At 42.7% G+C, this 14,183-nt stretch overlaps 1 protein-coding gene across 4 annotated transcripts in view; it reads left to right on the plus strand.

The window, feature by feature from the left end:
- The window catches only part of INPP5B (inositol polyphosphate-5-phosphatase B), a 2,334,801-nt gene that overhangs the window by 1,998,543 nt on the left and 322,075 nt on the right, over positions 1-14,183 (plus strand). For all 4 annotated transcript variants that reach the window (XM_044083533.1, XM_044083543.1, XM_044083552.1 and 1 more), the window contains one exon: positions 4,126-4,235. In XM_044083533.1, coding sequence (XP_043939468.1) covers positions 4,126-4,235 — 110 coding nt within the window. The remainder of the gene's footprint in view (positions 1-4,125; positions 4,236-14,183) is intronic.

Below are 14,183 nucleotides of genomic sequence, written 5' to 3' on the forward strand. Positions count from 1 at the left end.
TCCCTCTGGGGACAATTGCCATTCAGTCAGACAACATGTCAGTAGTCTGGTATATCAACAAACAGAGAGGGACCATATCTTACCCTCTTTGTCGCGGGGCCATGAGAGTGTGGGAATGGGTGATCTCCAGTGGTCGCTCTCTTATCGCAATGCACATTCTGGGATGGTTCATCATTCTAGCAGACAGGCTAAGTCAGACCATTCTGATGCCTTATGAGTGGTCTTTGAATCTGTCAGTAGCGGAACAGATCTTCAGCAAGTGGGGTCATCCTTTCTGCGATCTCTTCGCATCTCCTTCCAATGCGAAATACAGCAGGTTTTTCACTCTGAACTCCCTGCTGGGGGAGTCCCCCAGAGATACTGTAGTTCATGCTTGGCCTCCTGGTCTTCTATATGCTTACCCGCCAGTACCTCTCATTCTGAGGTTTCTGCAGAAAGCTTGTTGACTGGGGAGCAAGGTGATCCTCATTGCCCTATTCTGGCCTCACCAGGTATGGTTTCCCTTCCTTTGGTCTCACCTTCTGGCTCCACCTTGGATCCTAGATCCCATTCAGGATCTGATTTCACGCCCCTTGGGGGTGCCTCATCCACGTCTGAACAGCCTGAAGCTCACGGCTTGGCTGCTCCAGTTCCCGTAATTGCTAGGACTCCCGGACTTTCCTCCTTAGTTAGATCTATTTTGGTAACTGCTCATAAGTCTTCAACCAGAAAGGTTTATCGCAGCAAGTGGAAACGTTTTTCTTTCTGGGCCTCTCAGAGGAGTTTAGACCCTTTCACAGCTCCTATTTCCACTATTCTTAATTTTCTAGCTGATATTTTCCAGCACGGACCTAGTTCTTCTACTGTCAAAGTTCAGTTGGCTGCCATTTTCCATTTTCATGTGGGCGAGAATTCTGCATCCTTAGCGTCTTCCAGACTGTGTAAAGCCTTTATCAAAGGCACCTTTTTGTTAGCCCCCCGGTCAAAGATTCTGTTCCCCCGTGGGACCTTACTATGGTTCTCCAAGCTCTGGTTGCTCCATCTTTTGAGCCTGCCGTAACTGCAGGTCTAAAATTTCTATCATGGAAAACAGCTTTTCTGGTAGCTGTTACCTCTGCTAGAAGGGTTTCAGAATTACAGGCCTTGTCCATCAAACTTCCGTACATGATGTTTCATAAAGATAGAGTTTTCCTTTGAACCAATCCATCCTTTCTTCCTAAGGTGGCATCACCAGTCAATATCAATCAGACTATAAATTTGCCTGTGTTCTTTCCCAATTTTATGAACAGGATGGAATACAATCTACACATGTTGGATGTTCATAGACAGTTACGATTCTGTTTACACAGGACAAAATATTTTCGTAAATCTGATTGTTTGTTTCCTTCTATAGATCCTTTTGGAGAAACCTGTTTCCAAGGTCACTGTAGCTAGATGGATTTCTTCATGCATCCTGCAGGTCTATAAGGACAAGAGGCATGTCTCCTCCAGGTCAGGTAAAAGCTCATTCCACTAGGTCCATGGCTACGTCTGCAGCTTTTTGGTCTAGAGTGTCTTATTTATTTATCATTTGTTGACCGGGAAAGTCTGACTAGGTTCCACAGAGCCTGTTTTCAGTGGAGGCCCGGGGAGAAATGCTCCAGATGCATGTCTTTGGAATGTGGGAGGAAAGCGGAGTACCCAGAGGAAACCCACGCGAACACAGGGAGAACATGCAAACTCCACACAGAAGGCACCCCAGCCGAGAATCGAACCGGTGAACCTCTTGCTGTGAGGCGACAACATTAACCACTGCACCACTGCGCCGCCCCCTAATGTCTTTGGATGACATTTGCTCTGCAGCTACTTGGTCCTCATCTCATACATTGATTTCTCATTACAAATTGGATTTGACTTCTAGAAGGAGAGCATCCTTTGGCTCCGTGGTGCTCAGGAATATCCTTCCAAGAGGGCCTCCCAGGAGTTTTAGTAGCTGGGGACTCTGTCCCACAGGTTGAAGACCAAATGAAGTAAACTACTTCAGATAAAGAAGTTATGTACTCACCATAGCGTTCCATCTGAGTAGTTGCACTTCATTTGTCTTCAACCATCCCTCCCTCCTTCCCCCCGGACCTTGGTGTATGTTCAGCCTACAGGCAGCAGTATAGGTCAAAGTATGTTATCAGGTCGGGTTCTAAGTATAAGTTCAGCAAACTCGACCTGGGGATGGAAGGCAGTTGAGGTGTATTATGGGTAAGGGGAGGAGTCCGGAGCTCAGAGCTGATGCTAGTAATATTTGCCGGCTCAGATCTGATACGGATCCATATTCCCACAGGTTGAAGACAAATGAAGTACAACTACTCAGACAGAAAATTATGGTGAGTACATAACTTCTTTTTTCCACCTATTGGCATTGGACTTGTTTCTCTAATATCATTGGATTGTGCCTGCAGTTTCAGTTTCTGATTATTTGCTCGTAATTTCAGCCTGTCATGGATCATTTTTTGTGATTTCAACCTATTATTGTACAGCACTCCAGTTTTGTGTTAGTTGTGTCCCACGACTTTTTGTATTTATGTTGAGATGGCTGTCTTGTGTTGCCATCCCACTTTTATATTTATTTCATTATAGCAATGATAGCTCTCTGCTAGTATTGGTATACGAATCCTATTTTAGTTCAGCTTTTTCAATATTAACCTATCAGTGTAATAGCTTTGTTCCTATTTCCATTTGATATACCCTGTTGTTGCTGTTTTCTTATTGGCTCATTTGGTTCAACCTATTAGAGTATAGTCTCCTTGTTTTCTTCCTATCCAATTACAGCATCACAATATTGTATTTACTGTATCACTATTTATTTATATCTGTTACATGGTGTGCGACCATTTAGTTCTGAAGAAGTTCTAGTATCAATAAAGAATGAAAGCTTAACTATCCAGTTCGCCTTGGTATCCTCTGTTTTCATTTTTTATTTTATACTTATAGTTTTTGATAGTTTAGTATTTAAAAATAAATTAATGTTCAAAAGAAATTAAAAAACAAATTCTTTGTGGGGATATTCTCACTGTAAATGAGCAAACTGGTGCAATTGCCAGCAAATGTATGTAAAGTATGTCTTAGAAGGAGATATTTATCAACCCATCAGTGGTGTACTAGACCTTTCCAACTAACACCTAAAGCAGAACTTAGGGTTTTGGAGACTGCCTTCAGATGGCTGAACTTATCTGCCTGTTTATGGGACCACTGAATTTTAGGTAGCATTTCTGTTCATACTAAAATTTGTTTGCAATTTTTTGTGTATGTGGGAAGAGAAATATGGGAAAAACTTAGGAGTATTAAGGACGAAAAGAGGACATGATGGAAGCAGCGAAAGAACAATGTCCAAAATTATTATTTAAGTATATTTATTTTCACTTTTAGTAGTAGATGAAGACAGGGCTTCACATTTATTAAGAAAGGGAGGAAGCAACTACCATGCATTTTATAAGATGGTTTCCTAGAAGAACAGCTTTGAAGTGGAAAAGCCATAGGCCTAGATGGTGCTTACACCTTTAAATTAAGCACTAAATTTGGAATTCTTTGGAATCACTGGTTGTTACTGAACCATATTATACTGCAGGAGATATAACTGACTAGCGAAAGTTATATACTGCACATTTCTCAGACTCGGTTATAATCAAAAATTAGAGACATGGAGGCCATCAGGACTGGTCTGTGCAGTGAGAAAGATTCTTCGGTAATTGGTACAGCCAGTAATTTTGGAAATTTACACCTATTTCCAGAAAGACCCACCCCCCAACAGTACCTGTTTCTAGAAAACATACAAAAGAAAAAGACATCATGAAATGATATTCATATGCAAACAAAAAAAATGTTTTAAACATTCTGCAAAGAGATTTATTTACTAAAATAAAACCACAGTAAATATGTTGACCTTTAATTGAAATTCTAGCACATAGTAGCTAAGGCTGTTTGAGTTGCTGATAGAAACTGAGGTAGACAGGCTGGAAGGCTTATACTTTGTAAAAACTTGAATCAGTAGGGATGGATATTAACCTAATACCTAAGGCTGTTTAAAATATGTTTTGTTCACAGAAAGTAGATGTTGCTGTGTTGTCTTTGTCCAGTGATGTTGACTGAATTAATTTGTGACTATTATTTTAATAGCTCAGTCAGCAGATGGAGAAACAGAATGTTTTTGAAGGTTTCACAGAGGGAAAGATTACTTTCCAGCCAACCTACAAGTATGACCCTGGATCAGACAACTGGGATACCAGGTAAACCTCTACTATTGCCTTCCTTTGTTTAGTAATGCATCATGTTTCTACAGATTAAAGCAGTGTTCTGTGGTCAATAGTTTTCTTTAGGGTTTGACAGTGAAGCCTTCATCTGATTCTGACAAGCTTAGATCTGGTATGAGGACACCTAAACTCATTAACAGTAGGACTAATGCTGCTGCTAGGCATTGGACAGCTTCTCATGTCAAACATTCCTAGCCTACAGTCCCTGCCCCTTTTACATATGATTATACCTTTCACTACATGTCGGAGCTGAAGCATCAGGGAAATCGTCATGTGCTACTTAAAAAAATATTATTCTGTGAGAAGAAAAACTTTGCAGTTTGATTTTAAATTTAGGCTGTTTGTTTTCATCTATCAGTCATCCTGGTAAACTGTTCAAGTCATGTCATTTTTATTATTTTTTTCCTGGAGAGTTCTACAGATGCGAACTGCCCCTCCATAGGTTTTGGCATTTTTTTCTCAGCATGCCCTCTCATTTATACAAAGCTTACTGCTCTGATATTGTTTTGTTTTCTGAAAGTTTTTTCAGAGTTGGTGTTACTGTTATTTGATTATTTACTGTTGTGGACAGTTTGCTAAAACGGAGAGCAAGGCATATAAAAATAAAAATGTTATCACAATTTTCTGTCTTAAGATAAAAAAAAAATATTTGTGTTTATTGCTTGAATGAGGAGAGTTTTTATTCTACTTCTAATATATGTAAACTGTTTACTACCACAGTCATTAAAGATGGAAATGTACACTAAGTTGTTAAAAACAGAAGTAGGCCCTGTGTCCACTCCTGACAGAGCTTCAACCCTGATCACTATTTTGGATTTTGCTTCTTCAGCCTCAAGATCCAAAACCATGATTATTAGGAATATTTATCCCAGATATAAAGATTAGAACAAAAAGAAGATTCATGCAACTGACAACATGAGAGATTCCTCTCCAGTCTTCAGCCTAAGAAACCTAGAATGGAGGAAAATCGACTTCATTACCTGATAATATTTTTTTGTAATTATTTTCAAATTCTTATTACATCTTTTGTAAAATTGGTTAGAGTGGATGGTGTGACTTTATCAGATTCAGAGGAGTGCAACATGTTAGGGTCAAGACCATCAACTGCAAGGTCTTTCAGATACTGCCTGACTTTTCCTGTTGAGACTGACTGTGAAAAGATGATGGAAGCTTTTATAAAGGTTCAGTAAAAGAAGACTCTTGTCTCTTCCCTCTCTGTTACCAGGGTGAACAGATGCATGTCTTCATTGCCTGTTATTGCAGCCAGAATATCCTGGTTCTCCTCACTGGACCCTATTGTAGTGCCAGCCTCATTGAGGCGGAATCGAACAAACAGGTGCCAGTATCAGAGTTGACAAATCTGTTGGTGCTGCTGTGGTGTCAGTGCCAGGCCTGCTTCCTGTGAGGTTGGCCCCTTTGATATTGACTTTGCTGTGATGTCATCGACTTTGACAGCACTGCTGCCAGTGTAAGGAGTCCCTTTGGGTATGCAGATAAGGGGTACACAGTCAGAGTCAGTCTGCTGCCAGTGTCAGGAGTCACTTTGGGCTTGCAGGTAAGGGGTACACAGTCAGAGTCAGTCTGCTGCCAGTGTCAGAGAGTCCCCTTGGGTTTGCAGATAAGGAGTACACAGTCAGAGTCAGTCTGCTGCCAGTGTCAGGAGTCCCTTTGGGTTTGCAGACAAGAGGTACACAGTCAGAGTCAGTCTGCTGCCAGTGTCAGGAGTCCATTTGGGTTTACAGATAAGGGGCACATAGTCATAGTCAATCTGCTGCCAGTGTCAAGAGCCCCTCTGGGTTTGCAGATAAGGGGTACATGGTCAGAGTCAGTCTCAATGTCCTCATTATTGATGCTGATATAAATGTCAGCAGGGTCGACTTTCTGACCATCAGGGCCAGGTTTGTCAATGTCAGTCCCAAGGTTGATGGATGTGTTAGTCCCATTGTAGAGGTTTGGGCTACAATGTTAGACCCAGTGCTGATTCACTTGGTATTGTTCTCAGCCATTTTTGACTTTGGACAGCAAAAGCCATTGCCCTTGATTTTCAGTGTGGTATAGACATTGAGTAATGAGTATTGTTTGACACCGTCGGTGATCAAGCTACACCATGCATGTTGCCATTAGTGCCTTTTTTCCGTTATGACTTTGGCCTTGTCAAGAGACATGATCTTTGTGTTACACTGTTGCAGTCCTCACATATGAGTTATCCGGCTCCCTGTAGCCCATAGTCAGCCTGAATACCAGAGTCCTTGGTATATGATGTTGGCTGCCGCTGGTTGTAAAACTGATGTCAGAATATCAGGTATAAAAGGAGGTAGCCAACGCCATTTCCTCAGTCTTTCTTGCCGTGGAGCCCAAAGCAGATGCAATTTGCACTAGTGCCTGTCGGCCATTTACCTTCATTTTGCTATCTGACTACCAAGTTGAAGACGCCATCAAATAAGTACCCTGTTGGGGATCCTCTTTTCTTGCTTTAACGAATGTCAGATAAAGTTAATAACTGTCTTGCCTGTGGAAAACAGATTCTGCACCATGATTTCCATTCCTATTGTATAACTTGTTTGGGCCTTGAGCACGTTATCCCTAACTGCGATCACTGTGTTGCCATTAACCCGCGTACTAAACACCGTAGAGCTAAGATTTTGTATAAGCATTTCGGAGTCTGGGCTAAGTTCGTCGGAATGGCATCTTCTGGTCTCCCAACTTCGGATATACCTAGGAAGCGCAAAGATAACGACTATGACAGGCTTAGGGTTAAATCTACTGACAACGCACTGGTGAAATTGGTTGTCAGCACAGCAGTAGTCAGTGAGGCGCTTTCGCAGCCCGCAGATTTTCAGCTGCAAGCCTCTGCTAAGACCTTTACAGAGTCCTCCATGCCAAAGGCTGCTATTTTGTCTTCAGACACTCCGCCTGTTGCCGCCTCAGATGGGTCCGGAGCCAGTTTGCAGGCACTGGCTTCTGACGCTTATTTTCGACATGAGACCAGAACCAGACCGACTATCTTAATTCAGACTTCTGCAGTTGCTAGGCCTCCAAAGTCCCTCTAGATTGCTAGTAAACCTTCCAGCTGCAAATCTACTCACAACCAGGCTTCGGCCTCCCCTCCTGTACCTCAGTCCCAGTTGGTAAAGATGGCTGGTGATCTTCTTTCCTTGATTAGGGGCTCTCATTCCCCCCCCTTCAAAGAGGGCTAAGGAATTAGCTCCTGATTTTTTGTCTGTCTCAGATTCTGAGATTTCCAGTATGTGTGCTAGTGAAGAAGGAAATTCTCAACTTTTTTCTGGCTTTGAGGATTCTGATGCTGAGGACTCTATCCCTTCTGCCTCCCCTTCTGAGGATTATTCCTTTGAATACTCTTAGGGAGCATTTTAAATGGGAATGTCAGGATTTTCCACAGTCTAAGAAAATAATCAGGGAATTTTTAGATTTGCCACAGCATAAAACCTTGGCTATACCTCCAGTTTTGGAAGTTGTTGATGATGTTTTCATGGAAAATTCTTTAACTCCTAATTCTGTTCCTCCTGCCCCCAGAAAACCAGATAGGTATTACAGGGTTCCCGAATCTCATCAATTCCTTTTTAAAAACCCTACTTCTGATCCAGAAATTATTTCTCAAGGCCCCAAGGGTGTTAAGGCTACTGTTGCTAAAAACTCTGTGCCTTCTGATAAGGAATCTATGGCCTTGGACAGGTGTGGTAAAAAAGTCTATACTTCTGCAATTCTTGCCATTAGATCCTTGAATTGTCTTTTTCACATGCTTAAGTATCAGCAGCATACTTTGGAGGCTGTTAAGGGTAAACTTGGAGATATTCCTTCCATGACGGAGAACAAAGATTTACAAGACTTACTGAATTATACCTCTTTAGTTAATAGGCATTCACTTAATTGTGGTTTTGACACTTTGGAAGCTTCCTGCAGAGCAGCAGCCACTGGTTCAGTAATTAGAAGGCATGCTTGGATCGGGGAGCAGCCTCTTTCTAAACCAGTTAAATCTAAATTGCTGGATGTTCCATTGCACAAGGACAATCTTTTTGGCAATAAGGCTGAGGAGGTACTAAAGAAGTTGGAGAATAAGGCAAAAATCTATGCAAGCTGTAAAAGATTTCCTTCAAGTTCAGCCTCCTTGGTTTAGTAGACATTATCCTTCCAAGAATTGGTCTTTCCCTGATCCTGGCAAGCAGGGTCGCTCTAGGCCTAGGGGTTTCAGATCTTCCAGAGGGCAGGCTTCCGCCCCTCAAAGGGCTAAACAATGGCATTCTTCTTCTGCTAAATCGGGGAGTTCTAAGCCAGCTTCCCAAAGCAAACATTCTCTATGACTCTGGCCTTCTTGTGCCTACCTCTGGGTTTCCTTTGGGGGGAAGGTTAGCCAGGTTCGCAGAGGTATGGTCTACCATCACAGACAACAAATGGGTGCTCAATATAGTAAACCAAGTTGAGCCAGTTCCTGCAAAACAAGCAGGCCTAGGTTTTTATTCAAGGCTTTTGCTGGTACCCAAGAAAGGGGGCACATGGCACCCTATTCTGGATCTGTCCATTCTAAACACTTTTCTGGTGATTCCCAAATTCAAGATGCTCACCCTTCAGTTACTACCAATGCTGGGCAAGGATTCATGACTGGTAACTTTGGATCTAAAGGAGGCTTATCTGCACATCCCAATAAGGGAATGTTGCAGGCAGTTCCTTCACTTCAGGGCTGGGGAGCAACACTTTCAATTCTCTACACTTCCCTTTGGCTTGTCTACTGTTCCCAGAGTTTTTACGAAGTGCCTGGCTCCAGCCATTGCTTTTTGCAGGCAGGGAAACATTCACATTTATCCTTACCTGGATGACTGTCTCATTCAAGCAAACTCCCCAGAACAACTAGAAAAGGATTTGGATTTTGTGAAGAACAATCTCACCTCTTTGGGTTGCACTCTCGATGAAAAGAAGTCAAAGTTGGTTCCTTCAAGGGGGATTGTTTTCCTGGGAGCGAGTCTGAATACAGCCACCCAGATGGTATTCCTCCCTCAACAGAACCAAGAAGATCTTTCCGCTTACTTCATGAACTTGGCAAGCATGACCCAGCTCTCTGCAAGGCAATTCCTGCAAGCACTGGGGTTCATGGCTTCATGTATTTTGATGATCCCATATGCAAGGCTGCATATGAGTAAACTTCAGTGGTACCTCAAGAATCTTTGGTGTCAACACACACAGGACTTAGACTTGATTCTTCCCCTGATTCCCTGTCTACAAATGGAGTTCCTCTGGTGGGCAACAGCCTGTTCTCAGAACAAGGGTCTGCCTTTCCGCCTGCCAGCCAGACTCTCACCACAGACGCTTCAGATGTTGCATGGGGGGGCTCATCTGGAGGACAGAGGCATACAGGGGACTTGGAGCACCCAGCAGATTCATCTGCACATAAACGTAAAAGAATTGATGGCAGTGCAGCAGGCCTTGCTGGCTTTCAATGACCTACTCTACCCTGGGACTCTGCTGATCAGGACAGACAATACCACAGTCATGTGGTACATCAACAAGCAAGGGGGGATTCACTCTTACCCCTTGTGCAGACAAAGCATGAGACTGTGGTCCATAGCAGCATCCATGGACTTGCATCTAATAGCCCAGTATCTTCCAGGGAGGCTAAACTCCTTGGTGGATCATTTGAGCAGACATGTTCTGGATCCTCACGAGTGGCAACTGAACAGGGACATTTTCCATCACATCACTCATCATTGGATCTTTTCTCCTCGCACACCAGTCATCTCCTTCCAACCTTCTGCACCAGGGAGTTTCACAACAAAGCTTGGAGGGTGGATGCGTTGTCCTTCCCATGGACACATCTCTCAGTTTATGCATTCCCTCCTCTGTCTCTTCTTCCCAGAGTGCTACTAAAGATAAGGGACGAAAAACCAAAGGCTATTCTGATAGCTCCAGATTGGCCCAGGCAGCATTGGTATCCCCTCCTTCGCAGCCTTTCACAGGCTCAGCCTTGGCATCTTCCCCTGGTATGAGATCTGTTGGTTCAGGGAGGGGGAAAGTTTCTTCATCCTCATCTTCAAACTCTGCATTTAACTGCCTGACTAATACTTCAAATCTTTCCCAACTGGTGGTTGAAGTTCTTCATGAGGCCAGGAGGCCTAGCACAAGAAAATCCTATGCAGTTAACTGGAAGAGATTTTGCTCTTGGATGCTGGCTAAAGGAGAAGACTCTTCTCATCCTTCTCTTTCACTCATTCTTGACTACCTAGCAGGATTGCTTAACGGTGGACTTTCCTTTTCTTCAATCAAAATTTACGCTTCAGCAATTTTGGCTCATTGTTCTTTTGAGCAACCCATTTTTTCTCACCCCTTGATGAAGCAGTTCCTGAGGGGAGCTAGTAACCTTAGACCTCCCAGAAGAGCTTCTACTCCTGCTTGGGATTGGAAAAACTTAGTCTGCCTCCCTTTGAACCAGCTGCCTCTGCAGATTTGAAATTTCTTTCCTGGAAGACTGCTTTCCTTTTAGCTATTACTTCAGCTAGAAGGGTATCTGAGCTGCAAGCCTTAATGGCAGTAGAACCTTTCATTATTTTTCACTCAGATCGGGTTTCTCTCAGAACCAATCCCTCCTTTATGCCCAAGGTGGTTTCCAGTCTAACCCTTAACCTGGCTATTCACCTGCCTACTTTTTTCAACAATCCCCAAAATAAAGAGGAAAGGATTGTGAACTCTCTTGATGTGCATAGACAGCTGAGATTTTACTTAGGACTAAATCCTTTTGAAAATCTGAACAGTTATTGGTTAGTTTTGCTCCTGGGGCTCTGGGTAAAGCTATTTCAAAACAAACCATCTCCAAATGGATTGCTCATTGTATTCACTTTTGTTACCTGCATCATGAGAAGGTTCCCCCTCAGGGAATTGGGACCCATTCTACTAGAGCAGCCTCTACCTCTGCAGCCTTTCTGCGAGGTGTGCCTACCAAGGACATTCTAGAAGCAGTTACTTGGTCTTCTGTCCATACTTTCACAAAGCATTACAATCTACCCTTGTTTTCTAAATCCAGGGCTGGTTTTGCCTCTGCAGTTTTGCAGGGCCTCCTTACCAACCCTTAATCTGTGATCCCCCCCCCTTTGTCTTTTTCCTGTGCTTTGGGAATCAACCCATATGTGAGGACTGCAACAGTGAAACACGAAGAACATAGTACAGTTGCATACACTTACCATAAATGTAGATGTTCGAGTGTATTCACTGTTGCAGTCCTGGTTTCCTACCATCCATTCCCCCTTTTTTCCTAAGGCACAGACTATATATATTTTTATTTTTTGTATGACATGTGTCCAGGGTGCTACCTTCCTGGGTTAGCCTTCTTTTGGGGACTCCTGACAGTTGAGGCAAGAAAAACTGAGGAAATGGCATCACCTGCCTCCTTTTATACCTGACTGTCCGACATCAGTTTTACAACCGGTGGCAGCTGACGTCATATGCCAAGGACTCTGGTGTTTGGGCCGACTGAAGGCTACCAGGAGCCGGATAACCCATATGTGAGGACTGCAACAGTGAATGCACTCGAACTTCTACATTTATGGTAAGTGTACACAACTGTACTTTTTCTTTGTCTGGACCTTTAACCACTCAACTTTTTAGTCAGCAAGACGGAGGTGCTGAAAACTTTTTGCTGGCTGTTTTCAGATTATTACCCGTCTGGTATGAAGAATGAGAGGCCGTTGGACTGTCCTTGAATGTGCCCCCAGAGTTGTCAAGGATGACGAGAGTGCTGATTCCTCATCATTCCTCTCATGTGACCCAAAGATGAGGGAAGACACAGAGAGGAGGATGCCCCTGCAAACCCTATGATACCCTGTGACTAGTTTGTGCAAGTCCTTGAGTACTGAGACTGAATAACCAGAAATGTGGGGTTACATATACTAAGTTCAGGGTTTCCATTTCTGGGAATTGTTCTATCTTCCAAAGTATGGTGATCTTGGAGTTTGTATATATATATATATATATATATATATATATATATATATATATGTGTGTGTGTGTGTGTGTGTGTGTGTGTGTATATAGGAAGAAAAAAAAAAGGTTTGAAGAACAGCAATATTCAACATTTGCTGCTGTTGTTTATTTTTGGACTGCTTTTTTCTTAATTCCAGGACTTGCACTTACATTTCTTGGAATTACGACAGGGAGCTGGATGGCCCACGTATCCCACAACCTGTCTGCAAAATGTCCTGCAGAAGGTCTTCCTGATCCCCAGACTTCCTAGTGATACAGTGGTATGGCTTGCTTTTAAATCTGAGTGGGAAAACCCAGATGTTGTGGCACTTGTCCTAAGACAACCAAATGGGATTCTCAGACCTTCCAAAGACTTGACCTGGTGGATAGAGGCTTCCAGTTGCAATGTTATTCCTGCCGCTGCTTTTACAAAGGCTGCAAAACCACAGAGTCCGGCTTTGTATCCCCAAGATAAGGAATCAAGGCATTTGAACATTTTATTTCAGTTTATCCAGGTATATCAGCTGGTCCAGTGACCCTTTTCAATCACAACCCAAACATTAATGATAGCCATAATAACAAAAAAGTATTACTAGGCAATACAGGGATGTAGTAAGTTCACTAGTTTATACTAGGCTAACAACCACTAGGGCCTTTGTAAGAATAGCTACAGAAGTGATGCACCTCAAATGTATCACATGAGTTACTGTGCCATAGAGGTTATTCTAAAGGGTATGTGGTGGCTATGTCATGATTTAATGGTTGTCTCTGTCCATCAGAAACACGGGTATAAGTTCCTGGGTGTGAATTTTCGATTTCCCATCCAATGGTCCTGGTTATCCTAAAATAGGGTTAGGGATGTAATCTGCTTCACATAGATGGGATGTCTACTCTATAGAATGAGATTTTATTTTATTTTATTTATTCATATTTGTTTACAGAGGTAATACACTGATCTCAGTGGACCATTTGCAGACACCTGGGTAAACAGGATCACATAAGAAATGAACAAACATATTTACAGATACAAGGATACACTATGAAACATACACATATTTAAAGATGGAAAAGTACCCTACAACATTTAGCCCAAGAAGCATTTTACAAAGTCAAAACATCGATGGAAAGATGGAATTATGGTTATCAGAGCTTTTTGTATAAGATGTAGCCATAGTGACTGTGACAACTTATGCTAAAGGAGTAGCAGAAGAGCCAAGTGAGAATAGTTGCATGAGAGGATCTCACATGGGCAGATGCAATTAAATAGAGAGAGAGGCATGCAACGGGAAGAACAGTAGAAAAGAGAGAAGCTTGAAAGATGCTAAGAAAAGATGCAGGTAGGATTAATGAGAAGCAGTAAGTGAGGGGAGGACAAGATGAGATCAGGAAGGAGGAACTAAGGGATAAAGGGGTACCAGTGAGATGGTTCACTTATTATGACTTGTGTGAGTGAAACTGCAGTTTGTGTAGGTGAAGAGGTGTTCCTTGTGCTGTTGTCTGAAGTCCAAGTACATTTGGACATTGTTTAATGAGAGTGGAATGGAGTTCAAAAGTTTAGTTGCTTGGATGGAGAATGCATGGTCAGTGCAATGAAGTTTTGTTTTTACAGTTATTGGGGTAGGTTGAGATGGATAGATACCCCTGAGATTATATATGGGGGGTTTGGAGAAAGGTTTATGAGTGAGAGTGGAAGCAGTCACAGGAGAAAAGGCTTTGTGAATTAGTGATCTTAGTGATGGATAGGTTGACAGACAAGATCAGACAGGAGTCCCCGTGGGCTATGATGTTTGCAGATGACATTGTGATCTGTAGTGAGAGTAAGGAACAGGTGGAGGAGACCCTGGAGAGGCGGAGATATGCTTTAAAGAGGAGAGGAATGAAAGTCAGCAGGACCAAGACAGAATATGTGTGTGTGAATGAGAGGGAGGATAGAGGATAGAGGAATGGTGAGGATGCAGGGAG

This window comes from Protopterus annectens, chromosome 1.part1 (genome assembly GCF_019279795.1).
Source record: "Protopterus annectens isolate FY-2018-M chromosome 1.part1, PAN1.0, whole genome shotgun sequence".
Taxonomy (NCBI): domain Eukaryota; kingdom Metazoa; phylum Chordata; order Ceratodontiformes; family Protopteridae; genus Protopterus; species Protopterus annectens.